Consider the following 23,082-nt stretch of genomic DNA (forward strand, 5'->3'; position numbering starts at 1 on the left):
AAAATGGGATGTTAGCAATTGAATAGAACATAAATTTGAAATGTCGCATGATGCACTTGCAAATATTTGAATTCACAACCTTACATTTGTGAAGGGAACAACGTACCATTAGACGAATAGGTTATGGGTTAAGACATTACAATTAAGGAAAATAGAGGAGAATCAACTTTTTTCTTCTTCTGGTTTCGGATATTATGGACCACAATTTTGAATAAAAAAAATTTCTTATGCAGAAAAGGTCCAAGTTTTAGCATCCGTTTCAGAACATGTATAGCCCGGGTTGGTGAACGAAATAAGGGGAACACGAAAATGTAAGTGGGAAAATAGAAAGACATACAAGTTATATAAGACTTTACTTTTTAGTTCAACTAAAGTTTCATATAAATCAACTTTTACGTTGAAATAGAAGGCAAACGGACAACGAGCCATGTTGATAGCCCCATTTAAATTAGAAAACTAAGTCTTCTAAATGCTAAATTCATAAATCTTGAAGTCAAAACCCGTTGTACCCAGCTAAATAGCTCCGCAATGTCAGACACAAAACATGTGTTGTACTAGATTGCATTAGTTGTGCTACCATTTACAAAACCGCCATTAGTCATTTAGTCCTTTGATGGAACTTAAAAGCCTAAAAAGGAAACGTCGACTTCCAATGAGAACAAATGTGAGTTGAGTATTTCTATCAAAAATTCCAAATTCTATATGTACCCGCACGTGTGATAGTCACTAAAGGCCATTCACACTTTCCTAAAATAAATACTTTTCAATTTTTATTATCATATAAATATATAACCCGTAAATTGGGTGTTTGTTTTATGTGTTACAATGCTCCCTCTCTTTTAGAAAAGTTATTACATTACTTTTCTTATTTGAATTCAAACTAATCATTAACGAAATTCGTTTCCATGTTTGGAAATGTTCAACATAAAAAAACGAACCAAAACACTCCTTGATTGAACCAAATTGAGAACCCATGATCAAAGCCAACACAGATGGTCTTTAAGGAACTGAAACTGAACCGACAATTATAGGTGCACAAAGCAGGTGTTTTCTTTTGTACCCGGAACCAGGTTTTTTTACTTGGTACAACCTGAAACCGGTCCCTGTCAGAAACCAGGTAGGAACCGTACCCGGCCCGACCTGACAGACAAATATCAAAACCCACAAGAACCGAGTAGGATCCCGGGTATAGGTTGCACCCGAAAACCAGGTTTTTTTTTACTATTTAATGATCTTAAATGTTTTTGACCATTTGAAACTGGTTTTTCGTATTTTATATTCTTGATGTTTTTTTTCTCCACTTTAAAAAATATCATGTAACATTATTCTAAAAAAATTTAAACCCGCAGTAACGGTTTCATCGGCGAGCCCGTATTGAACAACCAAATTAATAATTTGAGCAAAACAGCGAGCATAAAAAAACTTTCAATAGCAAGGAGGTGTATAATTTGCCAACCGTCACGGTATTGTTTGAGGCGTTATCAAGATATATTGAAAATATTTTTTTTCTTAACTTAAAAGTTGTTATTATTTCATGTAGAATGTCAAACAATTTATCGACGCTATGTGGATATGGAAAATATTCAAACACGATGGTGCGTTCATCATTTGCCAAGATACTGGATCGATCCAATGAGCAGTGACACAAATGTATGATTCAATTAATTCATTTTTTGCGCATTCTCACAAATTTAAACAATAACGTCTATGGGTCATATGACTTACGTGTGTGTAGTGAGATTGAAGCGTCTCTTAAATCATGGCGGTTAAACGAGGGTTGCCAAAGTGGTTAAACGACAAGCCTTCTTGAATCACGAACTTTGTCATTCTATCATGAACTTTTTCATGTTGTAAAGAAATATAGTATCAGTCCACCTAATTCGGTTTGGTCCGCTTGCAAAATTTCTTTTTAACACCTTGCAAAATTTCTTATCAATATGTTTACTTGAAGTTGAGTTGGAATCTTGCTTTAAGAAAGTGTCATGATATTTGCAACATGCTTTTTTCCCCATCAACCAACTCCAACAAATCCCAATTGCATCATATCTCCCGGTTGCTGCGGTTATGAGATGACCCGTTCAACCTTGGGGTCGTGTACTGGGTCAATAAAAATGGATACAGAAGCTGTCTTCTTCTTGCCTTTTCTCTTGCTTGCACTTGCCATAACTACTTTAGTGGTGGCAAGAGTGAAAAAAATGGAGGTGTAGGTGAGTGTGAAACGAAGCTGAATCGAAACATTTTTTTGTTGTTTTTTTTGTGTTAATGTATTTTTGAGTTGGGTACTCAACCCGCTGATCCAACTACTATTTATACACATGGGGGTGGTCCAAAACCGGTTCCAACAATATATAGGCAGCAACAGTAATACTTGCTGAATCGCTTTTTTTTGTAGGAACCGGAACTGGATAGTAATTGATTGAAATGGTCCCATCGGGTCTAGACATGGAAGCAATGAAGGGTGGAAACGGTTAGGATCATATCTGGATCGGGTATTTGGCCCATCGGGTACGACTAGAATTAGTTTAGGGTCGGGTCAAGAACGGGATATTTTGTGCACCTCTACTGACAATGCGTTCTTATTATATCTTATTTAAACTGAACTGACGCTGCAATTAGTTATTCATGCTACAAAGAACCGCCACACAAAAGCAAGGAACCCTCTAAATGGTCACCACATGAAGTGATAGTCTAACAACCCTTGGATTGAACCCTTCGAAACGAACCATCGAATCATGCATGTCTGTATCAACTAAAGATATAACGACAAGTCTCAAGCGACTTACGATAACGTATCAAAATACCTTCTAAAACGCTTCACACCCTTTATACTTGTTTACAAGAAAATAACATCAAACCTCTTTTCTCCTTGTATTTCTATTTTTTGTCAAAAGTTATACCGAACAAAAGTCTCATGTTAGTATTAAGTTGGATGGTGTAAACAGGCCGAGTCAATTTACATTTACATTTACATTTACACAATCTAATTAAGTGGACAGACGGTGTATGAAACCAAAACTGTAGATTATTACATGATGGCGCACAAGTTGTAGCAATAATAATATCATGATCATCGTATGATTTGGGCAAATCCAAATTCCAAACCGCACTTGATTAGTAATACATTATCTTATCTCCTAGCGTAAACTCGGGTTTACCACACCAACGACCCGGCTCGCCTGCCTGCCTGCCTTACGGGCCCATCACCAGCTGTTGTTCACTGTTTGGGTCCCACTCTCCAAATACCCATTTATAATAATATTATTAATAACATCTATCTATCTCTCAGACCAGACCAAACCAAACCATGAAGTCAAAATTCATCGATAACATGCCTGCTTGGTTTGGCAAGAAATCAACCAACAAAGATAAAGACAATCATCATCGTAATCAGTACCACAATCATAATCATAATCATCAAGATAACCCCTTTTTCAGCAACAATTATCACACATCTGTTGCTGACAGGAAGCACAAGACTAGCTTTGACGAGGGCTTATTGCCTCGCGGATCGCCACGTGTCAGCCGTGATTACTCGCCGTCTTCTTCTTCTACTCCGGTTGGAACTGGGCCTGGGTTTTTAGGGTTTGATTCCGATCGAATTGCCCACCCGTTGCCACAGCCGTCGATTTCTCCGACAACATCGTTGCCGTCGATATCTCCGACCACCTCGTTTCCGGTGGATCACCATGGGTCGGCTTCCGTGTCGTCTAGCGGCGGCTCGTCGGTCTCGTCTGCAGATGACCATAATATTAATAATAATATGATTAGTGATCATGGTCAATTGGGGTTTTTCAGGTGGGTTTTATTTTTCTTGATTAATTAGGATTAGGGTTTGATTCAGTTTATAATTTGGGTTTTAAGAACTTAATTTGAATCAATTGTCAATCTTGAATATTTTGATAATATTTGAATAGGTTATGATTTACGAAGCTAATTTCAGTTCCATTTGAAACACCCTATGATCAAAATCAAATCTTTATTACGAAAGATTAACTATTTGGCTGTCTTAGAGAATCGTTAAAATTTTTTTAGCCGAATGCGAAAAAAAAACCTGGGCCGTAAGTAAAAGGGGTTTTTATTGGGTTTAAATAATTAAAATTTTAAAATGGGTTTACTTTGTTATGATATGAGTTATGCAAATTTTTTTTATATAAAAATGGGCTTAAATGAGTTGGGTAATCGGGTGTAAACATTAAAATTATATATAATAATTAAAAAAAGTCAGGCCTATCGGGTGATCGGGCCAGGGTCGGTCAACCTCCCCGCCACCCTTCATAGCCAGCCCTGATCATTTGTTCAAGTTTCTTTTCAGTATCACAATTACATATAATGAAAATGTGACAAATTAGTAGAAATTTGTTGCGTTTGACTTTAACATGTCTTGGAAATATTATTGTGTTCATAACATAATTTTGCTAATGACATTTGAGTTTTATGTGAACAGAGGTCACGGGGACACAAAGTTGAGTCCTCGATCAAGAAGTCCAGGTCCCGGGTCAAGGGTGGGGACCACTGCCGCATCACCTTTTCATCACCGGATGGCATGTACAAATTTGGATTCTCCTAATAGAAAACCAGATGATGGAAAGAACACGGGCCATCCCCTTCCCCTTCCGCCACCTGGCTCACCAACCAGCCCGTCTTCGGCTCTAAATTGTTGCTCGCCTACTAGTCCCTCTTCGGTTTTGTCGAATATGAAGACACTTAGCGTTGCTGAAAATTCGAGTTGTCATCCATCTAAGTGGAAGAAAGGAAGGTTGTTGGGACGAGGCACTTTTGGACATGTTTATCTCGGTTTTAATAGGTAATGTTTTGAAAGTTTCCATTTTGAACTTGAGCCAATAGACTAACAGAACGTTCAGTGAACTGTTCGGCAGCAAGTTTGTTTGTTTAATAGACGAACGACCATGAACCAAAATGTTGTTCATTTACGTTTGTTTATTTAAATTCGTTTGTGTTTGTTCATTTATGTTCGTTAGTTTATGTTTGTTAATTTGTTAATATAAATATATTTGAATTGTTGGTCCATTACAGTTTAATCTAGTTTTAATAACTTTTAGGCCGAACACATTGTTATTCTCATTTACTTGTAATTGGTTTTTGCTCAGTTATGTTCGCCCATGTATGTTCAGTTTTGTTCGTTCACCACAAAGTGTTTGTTTAAGCTGTTGGCGAACGAACTTAAACAAATACGAACAAGGAAACCTCGTCTGTTTAGCTGTTCGTGTTTGATCATTTGTTGGGTTAAAAGTTAAATGGACGAACACAAACAAGCTTTGTCTGCGTTCGTGCGGTTCGTTTACAAGCCTAGGTCGGGTTGGTTGGGCTGGCAAGTGATAGACAAGTTTTCTGTCCATTTTTCAAAAAATCCTTTTCTTAAAAATGTGTTTACAAAGGCTATAAATTTACAATAATACTTGAATTTACGAAAAACACGATTTACAAGGTTATGTGCATCAACAACAAATATACTGGGTGGGTTTGACCAACTTGATCTGTTTAATGCTATTTTTTAGTTTACTCGTTTAACATGTTAAAGAGATCAAACGTACTTTAATCTATCATTGCAAAATGTTTTTGGCACAAATTTTGATACACTACATTCCTGTTTTTGGTCATCACTGAGGTTCATATTAGATGTTGACTAATAGCTTGACTGGTGCGATTACTTTTACTTGTTTTGTTTTTTAGCAAATATCTAAAGTATATCGCGATATATTTATCTATGTACTTTTATATGGTAAAGAAAGTTAGTTATTTGTGAACTAGTTTAAAGATTTTGCATTTTGATTTAAGTTGAAAGTTGCTTAAGAAACTCTGGTGGTATCTCTGTTTATGTTTTTAATAGTGAGAATGGTCAGATGTGCGCAATAAAAGAAGTAAAAGTTGTTGCGGATGATAACTCTTCAAAAGAATGTCTTAAACAGTTGAACCAGGTATGCTCTCTCTTTACAAACACACACACACACCAGGCTTGTAAACGAACCGAACGAACACAACAAAGCATGTTTGTGTTCTTTAAGTTAACTGTAACGGAACAAACAACGATTGAACACGAACAGGGTTTTCTTGTTCGTTCGTTATGATAATGGACATGCTCATGTTCGTTTGTCAATAGTATAAACTAACTGTTCATGAACGTAACTGAACAAACACCAATTAAAAACAAACACCAATTAAAAGTAAACTGAACATCAATCTATTGACCCTACAAAATTAATAAAACTTCACTTGATAGTAATGGGTGATATCTTAATTTCATTAACTAGACTAAATTAAAGTGGGCCTAAAAAATAAAGTGAATATATAAACAAACATAAATGAACAAACGTAAACAAACATTCACCAACTTAAACTAGCGAACGCGGCATGTGTTCATGCTCGTTTGTTTATTAAATAAACGAATATACATGCCTCACACATTCACACATATATACATGTTTATGTATATATTTGTGTGTGTACATTGTTATTTATTAAGAAAAGGGGATTGACCCCATTATTTTCAAGCTGAATCTTGTGTTTCGCAAGGCTAGACCGAATAAGAAACGTTGTGTTTCGCGAGAGATTAGGGGTGGCGAACATAGCAGACAAGATAAGAGAGTGGAGATTGAGATGGTTTGGACATGTAAAGAGAAGACAGACGACGAATCCTGTTAGATCCGTAGAAAACATTACTATAGAGGGGAGGAGGGGTAGAGGACGACCGAAATTGACTTGGGATGAGAGGATTAGGCATGATTTGATAGACCTAAACCTCTCCGAGGACATGGTTGAGGATAGGAATTCGTGGAGAAGTAGAATTAAAGTTAAGGATTTTTAGAGAGAATTGAATACCTTAGGGCTTAGACTTAACTTATTTAGGTCACATACCATAATGGTATTTCCCTTACATATATTATTATTGTTATTATAATTATTATTAGCTTTTATATAGCTGTTAAACTGTGATCTTATTATTAATATTATTATAATTAGTAGTAGTTTTTATATAACTGTTAAACTTTGATTTCCTTTATTTTGCTTCATACACATGTACTTAGAGCCGAGGGTCTCTCTGGAAGCCACCTCTTTATTCCTTTGGATAGAGGTACGGTGTGCCTACATCCCACCCTCCCCAGACCCTACTTATAGCTTTGCTGTCGGTGGGATTTTACTGGGCATGATTGATTGATTGATTGATTTTCAAGCTGAATATTTTTGTGTAATTCTTTTCTTCAATCTGTGTTATTCTTTATTTTTCTTTATGCTTTTTTCAACAGGAAATTGCTTTGCTAAGTCAACTTTCACACCCAAACATTGTTCAATACTATGGAAGTGAACTGGTACTGTTCCTTTTTTGTCTTGCTTTTTGTTGGTTGACTAAAAACTCAAGTTTGACTTTGTGATTCTCAAATTGGTTGTATATGTGTTCAAATTATTGGTATTTATTTAAAGAAATTTAGATTTAATGATGCTTTAGAGGTTAACAAAAAATGAAAATAGCATAGAGGTGTTTGAATGTGCATGTTCGAAGTGATTATTCTGATTTCAACAATCAGAATGATAATAAATCGTTTAAATTAAGATAATAGCCAATGTTACATCTATGCAGATAATTAATTTTCTTATGGTAAATGATTAAAAAATCAAAATCTTAATTACTTTTTGCCACACAGTTAAAACTGTTTGTAATCAAACACAACTTAATTACCTGGTTTGAATAGATGTGGCAGCTTAGACCCGTTTACCTTCATATGGGTCGATTTGGGTAACAGGGTTATGCCTTTTCTTAAACGGCTCAACTTTGGGCGTGTAAAAAAGTCAACTTTTGTTATGGGTTTTTCAGGGAGACGAAACCTTATCCGTTTACTTGGAATATGTCTCCGGTGGTTCCATTCACAAATTACTTCAAGAATATGGCCCGTTTAGAGAACCCGTAATTCAAAATTACACCCGTCAAGTTCTTAGTGGGCTTGCTTATTTACACGGAAGAAATACAGTACACAGGTAATGCATTTCTTAAAATGTTAATAATATGCGTTTCTGTTAATAATTAATATGTGTACTTTTTCGCAGAGATATAAAAGGGGCAAACATATTAGCGGACCCTAATGGTGAAATCAAGCTTGCTGATTTTGGCATGGCAAAACATGTAAGTCTCTCACCATTGGTCAACGGAGAGAGAAAGTACAAACATTTGACCCATTTGTCTACTTTCTGTTATTAGATAACAAGTTGTGCTTCAATGCTTTCTTTCAAAGGAAGTCCTTATTGGATGGCGCCCGAGGTACTTATTCTCCTTTATAAACGTCGGTTTATATACATTTATATTTTAGTAAATTACACTTTTTCGTTCTTTAGGTATATAGCAAGTTTCAGGTTTTGTCCTTAACAGTAAGGAAATAATAAGAATCAGCCTTTATGTTCACCAGCGGGTGCTAGTTTTATTCTTTTAAGTTCAGTCATGTATTATGCACATGAGAGTATTTCGTCATTTACGTAGTTGATTTTCATGAATTAATAAAAAAAAGTTAGTTTATTGACCCCACTTATTTTTATTTAATATAATTGTTTTTTATAGACAAGTCTTTAATGCACAAAGTACAAACTCTTTATAAAACACAAAGGACCAAAATCGAAATTTGAAACGTGCAAACTTTATAAAACGTAAAGGACAACTTCTGTTATTACCTTGGTTTAAGGACAAAAAGGGAAATTTGCTAGACGAAAGTGTAAATTGCTCTTTATGTTTGTATACTCATCAAGTTTATTTAACATAAGGTTGTAATGAATACAAATGGTTACAATCTTGCGGTTGATATTTGGAGCTTGGGATGTACAATTCTTGAAATGGCAACATCAAAACCTCCATGGGGCCAATACGAAGGGGTATGACGTGTCATTTTTTTTAAAAATTCGAACTTTTGATTCTTGTGGTTGTTAGGTGTTTAGAACCCCATTCGGGCTTGTGTTTTTGTTCCAGGTGGCAGCAATATTCAAGATTGGAAATAGTAAAGACATGCCCGAAATACCTGATCATCTTTCGAATGATGCAAAATCTTTTATAAAGCAATGTCTACAACGGGACCCGTCTTTACGACCCTCAGCTTCAAAATTATTGGAACACGCGTTTGTTCGGGACCAATCGACTTCAAGAGGAGCCAATTTTAACCTAACCAAGGAAGCGTTTCCTTTCACCTTTGATGGAAGTCGTACCCCGGTAAAAATTGTGTAATTTGTTTAATTTCAAGAAAATAATTTTTCCTAATTGAATTAGTGGAAAGATTAAGGAAATTAGCTAAACTGCCACTCTAACAGGATCCCTAAAATAAGGAACAATTTTAGGGAAGCTGACACTGATTCCCTAAAGATTCACTATTCATTCCTTGTATCTATTCCCCTTATATTTTGTGAGTGGAAGAAAGAGTATGTAATAAAAAGGAATAATTATTAAGTATTATTAAATTGAGAAGTGATTGATATGGGAAATAGATATGATAGGTTTTTGAAAGATAAACAAATTTTAGGGATGAGGATAGAGAATCTGATGTGAAGTGGCATGTCAACGAACCGAACAAACGAAAATGGGCATGTTCATGTTCGTTCGTTAACTTTTACCGAACAAACATGAACAATTAGACGAACGAAGTTTTGTTGTTTGTGTTAGTTCATTAAGAAAATGAACGTGGCGTGTTCGTAACATGCTAAACTAATTGTGACTCCTTGAACATAAATCTTTTGGGCCAATAAAGGTTACAAAACTAGACTAAATTGTAATATTTATATTTTAATTTCATAAAACAAGACTACATTTTAATAGCCCTAAAAATTATAAATGAATACATAAAACAAACGAACTTGACCAAATGTAAACTAATGAACATAAACGAATTTAAATGAACGAAGTAAACAAACGCTCATGAGTGAACGAAAATCTTGTACATATCCATTCGCTTATTAAATAAATGAATAATTCACCGAATGTTCGGTTCGATTACAGGCCTAGATGTGAATGCTCTAGATGATATAACACTAAACTGATGTTTTACGATACTTATTTTGAAACAGACGGCCTCGGAAATGCACTCCAACAGAACACCCATGAGTTCATTTGACGGCCCCGTGGTGACATCATCTAGAGGTGCAATGTTGAGTCCAAGGTATATTGGTCAAACCGTTAAAAGTTAACGTTTTTACTGTGTAGTTTTGACTTTTCTAAAGATTCATGTATACGTGCAGGAGAAATACAAGAACGATTACTTCTTTGCCTGTATCCCCAACTTCAAGCCCGTTAAGGCAATACGGGTCAGCGTACAGGAGTTATGTTTCACCCCCTCACCCATCTTTTACCATGATCGGGCAAGGTCAAAGTCAAAGTCAAGTCAACTACAATTTGAATGATGTGTTGGCGGTTCCATCAAGACACAATGGCAAGACCACATTTGACCCGCGATATGAAGTCAATCAGGTCAAACCCCAAACGCCTGTTAGAACCCCAAGATCACGGATCATTTGACGCGGGTTAATGACCAATAAGAGTTTGATGTATGTTTTGATTGTCATATGATAAAACACAGGACAGAGATTGTAGGGAATTATTCGCCTCTGTAATTTGTTGTAAATAAAACTGGCTAGTATGGTTTTATATTATTACTGTATACAAAGACTGGTCGGGTTTTCGTATCTTTGACTTTTTAAAAGTCAACATGATGAGTCAAAGTCAAAGGAGCTAACAAAATAGTGAAAACATATGTGCCAAAAGAAGGTTTATACTTCATATAAACTATAATGCCACAAAAATAGAACTGCAAATACTCATTTGGAACTAATGATCATCAAGGGTTTGACTAAAAGTCAAATGCTTGTTTCTTGAAGCGGTGGATTCTGGTCATATTCTTTCATAATCGAGCTTGTCGGACTGCAATAACGAGTACACAATTACATGATAAGGTGGTTAATAGGTTAATAATGTTAAGGTTTAAACAGCGGTCACCTTGATTAGCATGTCGGTTGGAAGCCAAGCAGGTGCGGTTGGGATCCCGACCCATGCAATCTACAACACGGGTTGCTTGTTATGTGAGTTTTGTGATGTGAAAACAAGATTAGAAAATAACATTACGAGTTATTGAACTTACAAGTGCATACTCTCCTGTTTCAAAGATACGAATATCCAACACCTCACCACGGTCTTCGTATATGTAGTCCAACCCTTTATAATAAGGCGGATGTCCAACTGATAGATACTGTAGTGAACCGATATCGGTTTTAATGCAAACTCAAGTATGAAACTTATATTACTGATGAAATATTGTTTGTACTAGAAGTGTCAATCGCTAGCTCAATAATTGAACCTGAACTCGACTAATATGCTTATTTGTATTAAAGATACAACACCAACCGAGTCAATTGTGTAACCCAAAATGACCCCGTCTAGCCCATTAATCTAAACGAGTCAAACAAATTTTCTGGGTTGTTATTATAAAATGTATTGAACAGGTTGGATGGTTGTAATAAATTGATTATAAGGGTTGATGGGTCAACTTTTTTAATTACACAGGTTGACCCAAACATGACCGGTATAGTTAAATGGATTAAACATGTCAACCCAAACATAACCTATCTATGTAAACGAGTCAAATATGTTTCTTGGTTTATACAGATTGTAATCAGGTGGTAAATTAAATGGGTTAAAGAGGTTGACCCGAGCATGATCGACCCGCTTAGTTAAACAGGTTGAATAGGTCAACCTAAACATGAGCCGTTTAATTCATTTACCTAAACCAGTCAAAAGGGTCTCTTCGCTTGTAAACATATTTAACAAGTTGAAAGGTTGTAATGAATGGGTGAAAAGGACCGAGTTATCGTCCTATTTAATTATTAAGCAGGTCAACCTGAACACAAAGTGTTTGTTCATTAGTAATACATTGGTGACTTACATTGACGCTATTTAGATACTTTTCCTTGTCTACTCTAACAATCTGCCCTTTTTTCACTGCCAACAAAACATAAATATACAATTCATTCATATAATAAAAACTTGAAAGTTGATTACCAAAAGCAAGAAATACTACTAACTTGAAAAAACAGGCTTCTTGGGTGGTTTTGAAGCAGCAGGGGCTTCAGTAGCAGCTGCAGCTGGATCAGCAGACTCAGCTTTGATACAGAAATAAAGCCGACCACCACTGACATGACGACCACCGCCACCCGGCACCATGCAAGGTTTTGTGGTTGTGGTTGTGGGTGATGAGGTATGTGGTTTTGTGTATGTAAATGAAGAGAATGATGAAGAGTATGCCATTGCCATTTTCTTTTTAATGTTAGCCCCTAGCTTCTTTTTATTTGTTATGTTTCTATATATGTATAGATGTATAGATAAGAAAAGATTGGCCATCCATCTTCAACATGCTTCTTTTATTTCTTTGAGTAAATTACAGAATTGCCATTGAGGAATTGTTCCATTTATAAGTTTAGTTTTTGTAAATTTTTTGTTTTCTTGCCATTTTGTTACAAAATTAATTTATGATAACACTATGTATCCCATGACGTTAATTTTTTTTTTCAATAATAAACTTCACACATAATAATATTATACGCAAATCTTGCGTTGTTTAGTTTTATCCAAAACAAAGATGCTAACAATTAATAACGCCGCGTCTTAAATATTACCAACATATTTTGTGCGCAATGATTGTGGACGAGATGAGAACTTTGCAATTAAGACTGTGTTGTCACTGAAGCCAGACTCTGAATTCATCCAATAATATTGTACCATGCAGTGCTGATTGGACACTCGCTGAAGCCGCCTGAGCCTATTATGGTTCATGCAAATTTCTGATTTTTTTCTTTATTTTAATATAATATAATAATATAACTAAAAAACTCATTTATATAATAAAAAACCTTAAACATCCTACAACTAAAAAAATACAAAAACAAAATAATAATAATAATAATAATAATAATAATAAACACCCTAAAAATATAAAAAAAATTACAAATTTAATAAGGAAAAGACAAATTTATTCCTCATCTCCGCCGCCTCCTGCTCTTCGCCTTCGTTCTTGATTTGCTCTTATTTCCTCAAGAACAAGCGCTTGTTCTGGTTCGAATAGTTCTCAACGCATGGGATCAAGGTTACTAAAGTCCTTGGTAAGAAAGTCTAACTTACTAATATGCTTTTTAAAACTTTCGCCCCGACCGCTGCTTTAATACTACTCGATATTTTGTGGACGTCTTCAACAAATTCTGGGTCGACCTCGGTACTTGTGGTTACTTTTTTTCGCCGGTCCATTCCGGGTGGTCGACGTAGGACTTATGGTTGATCTTCTTCTCCAGGCACGTTTAAGTCGAACCCTACATGAGCATCCGGGCTACAAGATGAGACATACACACCAGTCAAAGTAGTTTTTGTACGCTTTGGCATTGAGTCACCATCATGGTCCGGTTTAACTAACTCGACCCATTTCGAGCACAGCTTGATTATGTGCCACAACTCGTCCTCGTCCCACGTTTTTACCGTTCCGTACTTGTTCAACACTTCGGCTTTCTATTCGTCGCATGTGAATTTGTAGACTTGAAGATCATCGCCCTCGCTCACTTGCATTCGACGACTGTTTCTATTATGTAAATTTGTAAAAAGTCCGACAAATTTGCGATTTTCGGACCCTCATCTTGATAAATATTTTCAGTACGGTCTGTATTTCCAACCATCCTATAAACAACTCTCTCACTTTTTCCTAAAATATACAGTGATTTTGATAGCCCGCTACAATTAAATAAAAGTAAGTTTCAAACATATTTTTAAAATTTCATACGAAACAAAAAAAAGGTTAAAAAAAATACCAGCTTGTTGATCTCCGGATATTTTAACCCAAGCACGACACAAAGCATTTTTCTCCTCTTTGTCGAAGAAGTTGTTTATCTTTTTGGAACGACTTCCTCAGTCGCTCGGCTTAAGACTCCCGCCTCTCCTTGGTTCTTCTTTGGGTTCGTTTGCCCTTGGCAGCCTCTTTACGAACCTCTTGTGTCTCCGGAACAAAAAAGTCGGGAGATGGGGGTGGCATTTGACTCAAGTTATGTTCCATCTCGGCGGTGCCAAACACATTGTCGTCGTCTTAACCAGAAGGCATTTCCGTTCAGTACACCCACCCCACCGATCCATACTTTTTAAAATAGGTATATGAGTAATATGATATATATATATATATACATATATTATATATATATTCAGGGCCGGCCCATAGGGGTGGCGGGGTGGTCGACGGCCATGGGCCCGACACCCCCGTTAGGCCCGAATTTTTTTTAAAAAAAATTATATTTATTTTTATTAAAAACAATATGTATATTTAATGTTTAAACTTAATTACATGACAACTAGTTTGGTCTAGTGGCAAAAGGGTATTGCTCTCAACCAAAAGGTTATAGGTTCGAGTCTCACTTGAGACATGTTTAATTATTTTTTTATACAAAAATTTTTACACAACCCAAATTATAACCAAGTAAACCTATATAAATATTTGATTGTTTAAACCAACAAAATACTCCTTTTTAATTAAGGCCCAAAAAAAAAATTTCGCCTCCGGCCTAATATTTTTTTTGCTTTCTCGGAGCCGGGCATGTATATATTGAATATATATATATATATTGAAGTAGTGTAGAGAGAATTGAGAGTGTTGGTAAATTTTTTGAAGTTTTTTTTTGTTCTACCAAAGCCCCAACAGTCATATCACCCATCCCCATACTCATCGGTAGCTTTATCCACCGCGAGCCGGCTCACGGCCGCTTGCTCATGAGACCGGTCGCGGGAGGCTGTTGTGGTGTTTGTGGCCGACGTGGCTCGCGCTAGGCTACTTGCTAGCTTCAATATTCGATAAACCAAAAAAATGTGACATGTTTTCCGGTTTCCATGATTACACGAGCAAGGTCATACATTCCACCTAATTTTACAAATTTACTATTTTCCTTTAAAGTGTGATAAAAGTTCGTAAGATCACCCGATATACACCCTCTTTCTTTATTACTAAAGTCATTTGGATACATCTAAGAAAATGTCACTATCTTAGATATGTCAAACCTAGAAAACGAGTCACAAGGATTTAAATCAGACATATTTTCTATTAAACTAGTTCATACCTCACTAAATCAATTTTCAAGTTCTTGAATTTGCATTTCCAAAACCGTATTAAAAACTTCAACATCAAAATGATGTCGCTTATTAGTGACATTCTTTCGGTTTCTTTGATGACTATAACTTACCGTCATATTTAACATCTTAATCTCGTTTGTTTCACAAAAAGATGTCATCCTATCCAACATCTTTTCAAACTAATTATATATATTAAACCATAGTTATTAAAAGCGCATTGGGCGCACGCCTGGGCGCTAATTTAAGGCGCAGCGCAGGTAAAGCGCCTGGTGGCGATCGAGGCGCGCTTCCGGCCAGATTCTTGCTAAAATCTGAAAATTCCGACCAGATTCCGGCTAAAACCTGGAAATTCCGGCCTGAAATGGAGGAGAATTACCTGAAAGGAGGAGGATGAAAGCCTTTTTGGTGTTCTCATTTTCTATACATGGGGTTTAAAGTATAGAAAAGCTGCAACAAACAAGTTCATTATGTTTTATGCTATAAAGTAATACTGTAGCTGTAGCTGTGCATTGTTTGCACTTTGCAGCTCTCTGCTGCCACTACAGCAGTTTGCTACAGTAAACCTAAGATTACTTTTTTTTATAAATAATGACAGGTTAATTTAAATAAATGTTTAATTTAAAATATTTATTATTGAACTATTAAAATAATATTTGAAGGTTTTATGAATCTTTTTAGCTTCCTAATCCCTATATTTTAAAATTTTTTAACTTATTGTTTAATTTTTACATTTTACGCGTATTACATAATAGCTTTTCTAATATATCATATTTTTTTATTTTTTTCATTTAAGTGCGATTTTTTTTCTTAGGTCCTCGCTTTTTTTGCGCTTTGTGCCTAGGCCCTAGGCGAGACCTATGCGCCTTGAGTGCGCCTAGCGATTTTAATAACTATGTATTAAACCATTTTATATTAAAACGTCTCCGTCCAATATAATAGTTTGTCAATTTGAAATCATGACCTCATGGTTGAAAAGCCTTTTAGAAGATACACTATTCTTATGCTATTTATTTGATTAGGTTGATAACTAGCAATAGGTGGTCTATTAGAAGCATCAGAAGGAAAATCATTCAAATCGATTGTTGAACGTATTGAAGGTCTTGAAGCCGAATGAATATTTGGACCAATATTATTATTTTCTTGCATATCATTAGTTGAACTTAGACCGATATCTTCATTTTCTTGCATATCATCAACAATATTTGAACTTGGAGTATGAATATTTGAACTTGGTGTTGGACCGATATCATCATTTTCTTTTCTTTTTCGTTTAAAAAAAGATTGCTAATAAGACTTTGTTTACTCATCTTGCAAGTCCACTAAACAAAATTGTAACATCCTACTTTTAAAATAATAAATAAAAGAATTTTGTTTACTAAATGATGTGTTATTATTTAATTAGGTTGAACAATAGTAATAGAGTGTGGTCTTGGAAAACAAAAGATGTAATAAGGGATGGTGATGGGCCTTAGGTCCATGGGCTTGGGGGCATTTAAACACTCTTACACCTCCCCAAAACCCTAAAAATCCTCATTTTCATAATCTTGCCTCCCTAGAAACAAAAAAACACACACAAACACTCTTCTTCCAACCCAGATCAGATCTGAATAAGAAAAAGGGGGTAGTTTGCAACCAGTTTCCATAGACAAAACAAGAGTCATAGCCATATTCGAGTGTCGAATCAGATCCGAGTCCATATCCACATCTAGGCTCGAACCCGATCTGGTAAAGTTTGAGTGTTTGAGGTCGGTTTTCCACAAGGTTCGATTCCAAGGAAAATTGGACCTTATCATCTAAGAAAAACCCAAACTTTTCCATAAACGGGCTGTTGGGTGCGATTTGGGATGAACATGTGATGTTCGGACCGTGTAAGAGCTGATGGGTGAAGTTGTTGAGACCGGGAACCCGTTATATTGATAAAACAGTCATAAAGGGTTTAAAGAAAACGTTTATAACGAAAAATTAGGAAAACCCGGTTCGAATCGAATTTATGGAAATTTGATTATTTTGGATTGACAGAATTCGATTCGATTCATTTTCCAGAATTTGATTCGATTTGTTTTCCGGATCTTGATTTGATTCGTTTTCCCGAATTCGATTCGATTCGTTTCCCAGAATTCGATTCGCTTCGTTTTCTAGAATATGATTCAATTCGTTTTCCAGAATTCGATTCGATTCGTTTGCCCAAATTTGATTCGATTTGTTTTTCTATGATTTTTTTAATAAATACTTATTAACGAAAATAAAGAATAAAGGTGACGTTCGGACCCTGTTAAAGCGAAAATGTGAAGTTGTTATGACCCATAACTCGTTGTAGTAGTAAAACAGGCCTTTAAGGGATGAAAGAAAAAGAAGTATAGCTGAAAGACATGAAAACCAAATTCGAATCGCATTCGGAGGAATGCGATTTGATTCTTTTAAAAAGTCAATTCTGATTCGTTTAAAAATTCTATTCGATACGATTCAAAATTTAAATCGTTTAAAAAGTCAATTCGATTTGTTTAAAAAGTCAATTCAATTGATTTAAAAACCGTTCTAATCATTTTACAAGCTGACCTGGCAGCTTCACCCCAGTCATGGGCTCTACCCCTTGGACCTAGCTAGGGGTTGCCGCCCCTAGGACCCCGCAATCAGGGGCGCTGCCCCCGGACCCCTGTTTGTTAGGGGCTTCTCTACCCTAGAAATATGATCTGGTTAGGAGAAGTTAAGTGATGCTTGTAATTCTTATGCAGTTAGTTGTGCCCAGATGGAGAGAGGTGTGACCATAAGCTGGAGAGAGGAACATGATTCAGATGAGTTTCTAGCCCATTCTCTTTGTTTCTGTTTTCGGGGCTGTGTACATACTCCTATGTGTTTAGTTAATACACTTACCTTAAGTGGTAAGTGTATGCGTTATGAATGTTAATTAAATAACGTAGAAAGGGTAAGAGTATGTATGTAGATATGTGTATTATTATATATAAAGAAATGTATGGACGGTTGTATGGTTGTACGGAAAGAAGCGTGCCAGACCCAAATAATATCTGTAAAAGGGTGACAGACCCTAATAATATATGTGAAGTTATAGGGCGAAATACTCTTTAAAACTTAGAAATAATTATATATGTATTAGTAGGCTAAAACAAGAAATTATGAAAGAATGTATGTATGAAAGTTGGTAAGTATGAAGTATGAATGTATGTATGTATGAAAGATAAGCAGGTTAAGTGACTTATATGTGTCTCCGAATACATATAAATACGTATGTGAATGAAATGCATGTTGCCTGATTAACTAGAATTCACTCAACGTAGCTGACTTTTAGTATGCACGTAGGCAAATAGGATGAGGCAGCTGGCTTGAAGGGGGCACATGACAGAAGATTAAAGAAGCTGGCATATGACTATTTGGAGTTATGATATTTGTGATGTTTGAACTTAGAAACATGTTTGAATGTTTGTTTAAAATTAAGACTTATGTAACGAATGGTTGATGTTCTTATACTCCGCGAAAAGTTTTAATTCACTATGATATTTAGAACTGTGTTTATGAGTAAATCCAACACCCAATGTAGGGCATCGGGACCGGGGCCTTACAAAAATTTAAACCATAAACCCAAAATCAATTCCAGCTTACACATAAACCCTAAATCCCTAATCAATCCAATTTAGACGTATACCCTAAATCGCTAATAAATTCCAATTTCCAATTTATATCGTCCAAAAATTCAATAAACCATAATTAATCATTCAAGTCAATAAAAAATTTCAAAATATCAAAGAATTTATATAAACAATTATAATTTTAGTTATAAGTAAGAATACATAAATTGAGCACCGAGCAGAGTCGAACCGTTATGGTGAGTGACTGAGTGGTGACTGGAGTTCTGATGACCGGAAGAGGAGGGCGGACCTGGTGGTGACTGGTGGTGTGCCGGAGTGGTGGCGTCATGAGTGGTTCAGGTTGGTGGTACAGTTGTGTGTACTGGTGGAGTGAATGCCGACACTGTTGATTGTTTTAATAATTAAAGAGTTCTTTTTTTTATTTATTTTTTGTTTTTTTAAAAGGATTACGGAGTTTAATTTGTTTGTGCTTTACACTTTGCTTGAGCTTTAGTTTGGTTGAACTTTTAAATTGGTTGGGCTTAAAACACATAAGGGTAACACTATTATTTTCCGGGGTAGCGAAACTCGAAAAATCAACCAATTTTTTTTTACGTTATCGACGAAAAGTTAGACAACCCCTGCTAATACTCTATGTCCACCCCTGGAGTAAGTACTTCCGGTATAAAATGATTAAATGAGATAGGTTTTATATAGGTTAAAAGTTATTTTTTTATTAATATTAAACGTTAATATAACTTCTTAACATTAAAAAAATATTATATATATATATATATAGGGTGAGTATCATTTAGGAACTAGTAAATTTGATGAGAACTTTAAAAACTAATCTTAACCATTGGATGATTTGATCAATGACTAAAAACTATAATAGCATTTTTGTTAATATGTACAAAATAATGGATATTAATTAAAACATTAAGGGTATTATCGGAAGTAAGACATATGTTTAACCAACTACCTGTGCCTCTCTCATCTCCTTAAAATATGGGAATCTCCATTTTTCTCTCAACCACAAATCTCATCGAAAATGTGTTAACGTACTCACGTTTATACTTTTTTTTAAATCACATATAGCCTTCAACTTATATACAGAACTTTAGTTTATAGCGGTGTCTACTGTCTTGACCAAATAAATTTTGACTCAATAATAAAATATTCAATATTCAATATAATAACACATGTGTAAATAATTTATTTATTCACACGTTGTGTTGAATATTTACACATATGTATATACTAGACGGGTGCTCGCGCGATGCTGCGGAAAACCAAAATCTTAGTAATCATGTAACAATTACGAATGTTCAAAGTTCGTTTGAAATCTTGAAAATGTTTATGTAACACCCTTGGTAAACACAACATCGTCTCACTCTTAGGCCATCCCACATCGGCCGCGGACAAGAGAGATCCTTGGTTCATAAGTAAATGTCATGCCTCTTCAATCACCAACGCGTTTTGGGCAACCAAAAACAAATCCGTGAGCTTTTCGTGGACAGAACGGACAATTTGGTGGTACGAGAGGCTGGGATATTACAGGTGGTATCAGATCCACTCTTGTGCCATTCGGGATGATGGGATCTGAATGTTCAAACCATAGAAAACAGTTCGGTTTACGGTTTATACCAAAAATAGGCCATATAAAACCGGACCGGACTTTAAACTTATTAGTGAAACTCAATGCATGAAACCAAACCATTAGTAACGATCCAGTTTAAATTTTCGACGCTTTAGTTTTCGTTTTCAATGAAAAAAAATCCAACCAACGGTTTAGCTCACTATTTAACTTAGAAACCGTTAAAACTGAATTGTGAACGCCTATATGTAACATGTTAATTTTTTTAATTGAAAAAGCTATAGCAATACCATACCAAATTAAAGACAATAAAATGCTCATTTTTATGATGTAATTTTTAGAAAAATGTATTAACGTATGAAAAGGTTACGGCCGTTGGAAAATCGTTGGTGGGAAGTTGGTTACAATTAAACTAAAAAAGAATACATAGTTAATGATGAAGGTTGAAAGTTGTAATAAATTTTAAAACATACACAAGTTGAGTAAGATGAGGGGGCAATGTTGTAACTTTTTTCATGTATATTTTCTAATGGAATAGTTTGTCCATATCTTACATGCTATAGAAGATGTACCTTAAGCTTTACAAGTTGTGAATTACTTAAAATGTAGGTGTCTTAATCTGCCCATGTTTCATACATTATATAGCATAGATTTAACTTACACTCATGTAAAAAACAATATTACACATATGTAAAACAAAGTTAGATGCTACAAATTACATATATGTATATTAAACAAAAATATACATAATTGAAAATTTACATATATGCATTTTCCTTGATGTTATTTTTCAATCTACAAAATTAAAAGAATTACATATATGCATTTTACTAGATGAAATTATGGTGTTAAAGAATTTCGTTTTGATGAACTTCTAATTAAAATTGTATAAAATGTCACTAAATAACTTTAGTTCGTTTCAAAATGGCACACATGACAATTTAATTGAAAAAAGTAAGCGGTCATTAACTAGATTCCGGTAAAAAAAAATCATATAAAATAGATTTATGAATAAAAAGGTAAGTTTTGAAACTAAAATAATCAGTCAATAAAAATAATAACACAAGGAGAAAATTATGGAAACTAAAAACGATTTGGTATAACTACCCTAAATGGTTACCTTTTACCAAAATACCCTTTCCATTAAAAAACAAACAAGAAAAGAAAACAAATTAAATGATTGGTTGTGGTGAGTTCTTAAAGTTTTAAAAAAATATGTTCTTAAAGGAAACCTTCCATATATATATATATATATATATATATATATATATATATATATATATATATATATGTTATCGGTTTTGCATACCTAAAGATATAAGCCGATGCATCCATCGGTAGCGGTGTTGTCGTTTTACTCGAGGAAGCTGATGGAGGAACCCGAATCTGAAGGTGCCCTTGATAGTTGATACCCTAATAATAATGAAAAATTATAATTATCACCAATATGTTATTATTTGTATGTAACTAAATCACACGAACAACAAATTAAAACAAGTTACATTGTAGGGATGTTGATGTGGCTGGTATCCAGGGTTAAGGTTATTCGGGTTTTGAGTGTTTATTAAAAAATGGACTCTAATATCAATTGGTTTTTGTGTATTTGGTTCTCGTGTTTGTTTGGGTAAGAGTTGCTCTGGTACCTGAGAGATCGAGCCAGGTGTGCTCTTTGGGTATAGATAACATCAATGGGCCCAACTTGACGTTTGACACGACTTAATCAAATTACATATAAAATGGAACCAAGAACCTCAAGTAAGCTCGTGGCTTGATTTATTTAACTTCTTCATAAAATGTTGATGATTTTGTTTGTAATTTATATACCAATTTTGGATAGCTAGTTAATACAAATCTCAAATAGTAGACATAGACAAACTACCAACATACAAGGAAAATCAATTATGTAGATATAATTAAGCCAAGTAACGTGTAATAATAATGAAACTATGAATGGTTTTTATTGAGCCAATTTTAAGGCAGTTAGTTGAACAATGATAAAAACTTGATTTGTATAATTGTCCCTAAACCCCTCACACCCCCCACCATGCATGATAGCACACAAAACACACAAGTAAGGCGACTTTTAGGGGGTGTTACATCCTTGTTTCTAAACGGCTAACACAATGTTCATGACCTAGCCTTTAGGCTGTATTTACCCTTATTTTAGCTTGTTGGGTCAAAAGTTTGACCCAAATGAGAAGATTTGACCTAATTGAAGAATATTGAAGATTGGAATCTTCTCAACCTCCTCAGAAACTGCTAAGTATTGAATCCGGGTACACCTTGGACCTTCGAGTAAGCTTTTACTTAGCCGATTACGAGATTTTACCTTCCGGGCACGGTTTACTTCAAAAGAATCTTCTTAAGTGGATATCCGAGCAAGGTATGCTTTTTGGTGATTTCCAAGTAAGGTTCATCTATTTGGCATATCCGAGTAAGGTTCACTTTGTCAAGCAGGGTTGTTCTTCAAGACCAAGTATTTTACTCTTCCGAGTAAGGTATGGTCAACCAAGTCCAAGAAGCCAAGTAATTGGAAGACCGGGCAATGTATTATTTAATAATTATGGTCCGAGTATACTTGATGAGTTGATGGAATATCTCTAAGTTATATCGAGTAAGGTTCTGCTCGAGTAAGGTATGTACTCCCGAGTACGCCTTATCAAATAAGTTATTCAACTAACAAAGAGCCGAACAGGATCATAGAAGAACAAGGTTGCTCGTGAGGATTTGTCGAGCAAAGTTTGATAAGTCCAAGAAGATTGAAGTCTACTCGGTGA

At 35.1% G+C, this 23,082-nt stretch overlaps 2 protein-coding genes across 2 annotated transcripts; one reads left to right on the forward strand and one right to left on the reverse strand.

Annotated features, from left to right (window-relative positions):
- The first annotated feature begins 3,274 nt into the window (after nt 1-3,274).
- On the forward strand, nt 3,275-10,667 carry LOC143544367 (mitogen-activated protein kinase kinase kinase 3-like). The gene is made up of 11 exons (XM_077036493.1): nt 3,275-3,795; nt 4,445-4,804; nt 5,849-5,936; nt 7,263-7,325; nt 7,829-7,989; nt 8,059-8,134; nt 8,210-8,269; nt 8,764-8,871; nt 8,966-9,202; nt 10,051-10,142; nt 10,222-10,667. The coding sequence occupies exons 1-11, from the start codon at nt 3,305-3,307 to the stop codon at nt 10,496-10,498; spliced, it is 2,013 nt and encodes a 670-aa protein (XP_076892608.1). The 5' UTR covers nt 3,275-3,304; the 3' UTR covers nt 10,499-10,667.
- A 68-nt stretch (nt 10,668-10,735) lies between these two features.
- On the reverse strand, nt 10,736-12,289 carry LOC143544378 (NAD(P)H-quinone oxidoreductase subunit O, chloroplastic-like). Its single transcript, XM_077036500.1, has 5 exons — nt 12,058-12,289; nt 11,919-11,974; nt 11,118-11,225; nt 10,976-11,035; nt 10,736-10,900 (listed from the first exon to the last, which is right to left on the reverse strand). The coding sequence occupies exons 1-5, from the start codon at nt 12,284-12,286 to the stop codon at nt 10,871-10,873; spliced, it is 483 nt and encodes a 160-aa protein (XP_076892615.1). The 5' UTR covers nt 12,287-12,289; the 3' UTR covers nt 10,736-10,870.
- Between the last annotated feature and the right edge of the window lie 10,793 nt (nt 12,290-23,082).

The sequence above is a fragment of the Bidens hawaiensis genome, unplaced genomic scaffold (assembly GCF_021521415.1).
Source record: "Bidens hawaiensis isolate Kalapana, Puna unplaced genomic scaffold, B.hawaiensis_p1.1 tig00000888_1, whole genome shotgun sequence".
NCBI classification, from domain to species: Eukaryota; Viridiplantae; Streptophyta; class Magnoliopsida; order Asterales; family Asteraceae; genus Bidens; species Bidens hawaiensis.

Coding starts and splice junctions, on each gene's coding strand:
- LOC143544367 (XM_077036493.1), top strand. CDS start 3,305: ATGAAGTCAAAATTCATCGATAACATGCCTGCTTGGTTTGGCAAGAAA. Junction 5,937..7,262: donor GTCTTAAACAGTTGAACCAG/GTATGCTCTCTC, acceptor TTTTTTCAACAG/GAAATTGCTTTGCTAAGTCA. Junction 8,270..8,763: donor CTTATTGGATGGCGCCCGAG/GTACTTATTCTC, acceptor ATTTAACATAAG/GTTGTAATGAATACAAATGG.
- LOC143544378 (XM_077036500.1), bottom strand. CDS start 12,286: ATGGCAATGGCATACTCTTCATCATTCTCTTCATTTACATACACAAAA. Junction 11,975..12,057: donor CAAGAAGCCTGTTTTTTCAA/GTTAGTAGTATT, acceptor TTTTGTTGGCAG/TGAAAAAAGGGCAGATTGTT. Junction 10,901..10,975: donor CAACCGACATGCTAATCAAG/GTGACCGCTGTT, acceptor TCGTTATTGCAG/TCCGACAAGCTCGATTATGA.